The sequence below is a fragment of the Hippocampus comes genome, unplaced genomic scaffold, assembly GCF_001891065.2.
Source record: "Hippocampus comes isolate QL1 unplaced genomic scaffold, H_comes_QL1_v1.1 scaffold2, whole genome shotgun sequence".
NCBI classification, from domain to species: domain Eukaryota; kingdom Metazoa; phylum Chordata; class Actinopteri; order Syngnathiformes; family Syngnathidae; genus Hippocampus; species Hippocampus comes.
Genome location: NW_017805139.1, coordinates 2,517,986 through 2,519,321, shown reverse-complemented (window position 1 = coordinate 2,519,321; position 1,336 = coordinate 2,517,986). Strand labels below are relative to the sequence as shown.

At 52.4% G+C, this 1,336-nt stretch overlaps 1 protein-coding gene across 4 annotated transcripts in view; it reads right to left on the bottom strand.

Annotated features, from left to right (window-relative positions):
• The window catches only part of samd4a (sterile alpha motif domain containing 4A), an 88,182-nt gene that overhangs the window by 84,638 nt on the left and 2,208 nt on the right, over window positions 1-1,336 (bottom strand). For all 4 annotated transcript variants that reach the window (XM_019867513.1, XM_019867514.1, XM_019867515.1 and 1 more), the window contains exon 2: window positions 34-673. In XM_019867513.1, coding sequence (XP_019723072.1) covers window positions 34-229 — 196 coding nt within the window. In that variant the 5' untranslated portion in view covers window positions 230-673. The remainder of the gene's footprint in view (window positions 1-33; window positions 674-1,336) is intronic.

Sequence of the window (1,336 nt, the reverse complement as noted above, 5' to 3'; positions counted from 1 at the left end):
GGGTTGTGGGGGGGGGTTAGCTAGGCGACCTACCTGGATTGTTGGCATCTGCCTCCAGAACCTGCAGTTCCGTGCAGTCTGCAAGGGAGTGCTCCAGACAGAGCTGCAGGAAACGAGCCTGGGTCCGGCTCACCCTCTTCAGCAAAGACAGCAGAGCCACTGTCTGCTCACACTCATTCCAGCCTTTGAACCAGCTGGCTAGTATGCCAACCTGATCACGAAACATCATGGTCTGGGAGAGGGGCAGCTGGCGGAGTGGCAGCGCTGCTGTTGGAGTTCCCAAAGAGGCTTTTGGTTTGGGGAGGGGCTGGCAGGGTAGGAGCGACTCACTGAGAGACCTTCCACCGACGTTCTGGGTAGCACCGAAGACGGACCTTGGGATCTTTGAATGTTGGATGGATTCAGCTGAAGCTGCTTGAGGCCATTCTAAGCTCTGGCAGCAGCACGATGGTGATCAGGTTGGTTTCAACATGTGTTGATCCACAAAGTATCCTCCAGGAGTTTTGGCCTCTAATGAAAGGATGCCGGTGGTCCTCTCGCTGCTGATATAACTTGCCCTCAGCTGATTACTCACCCACAGAGGAATTGATATTATTTTGATGAGTCAGCTTTCCAGCTCGCAATATGTCAGATCAGCATCTGCATCTGCATCACTGGCATATTCTTTAAGGGCCTGTAGGAAGGTGTTAAAGGAGGAGAATAGTTAAGCCCCAGTCTCATCCTATACTAAGACCTGCCCTTTCCATAAAAAAAGCACCAGTGTCCCTGTTGCTTCACCCATGCACACTTTCGAACAGAGCTGCTGTAAAGGGGCATTTATAGGTCGTCTCCTTGCCGTCGCCTGTGCGTTTAAGCTCGTGGTATTCATTGCCGGGACAAAAATAAATTATTTTCGCTTCTGGTATCCACCCATTCCTAAAAATACAGCAGTGTGTCGGCTACTCCCGGCGCTGCATCCCGGAATGACCCACAGGAAGGACGCCGGTCGGTGGTTTAGCGACGAAACGCAGGCAGAAGTGTGTATGCGGCCGTGTGTGAGATGAGCGTGCGTGTGCGCACTGGTAGGGGCTGGAGTAACTTCCGCTGCCTTATTTTTAAATGAAGGGCTTGTCTCATAAACATGTATTTGGGCTTGCGTGGAGGCTGAAAAGTGGCCGCGTTCTGAGGAGCTCGAGCATGGAGCTGACGCTGCCCACAGGCTAGTTTTAGCCGCTTACTAAACCTGTCACTTTGCTTCATCAGCACACAAGGAGTGACCACTGAGGGAGAGTGTGTGTGTGTGTGTGTGTGTGTGTGTGTGTGTGTGTGTGTGTGTGTGTGTGTGTGTGTGTGTGCG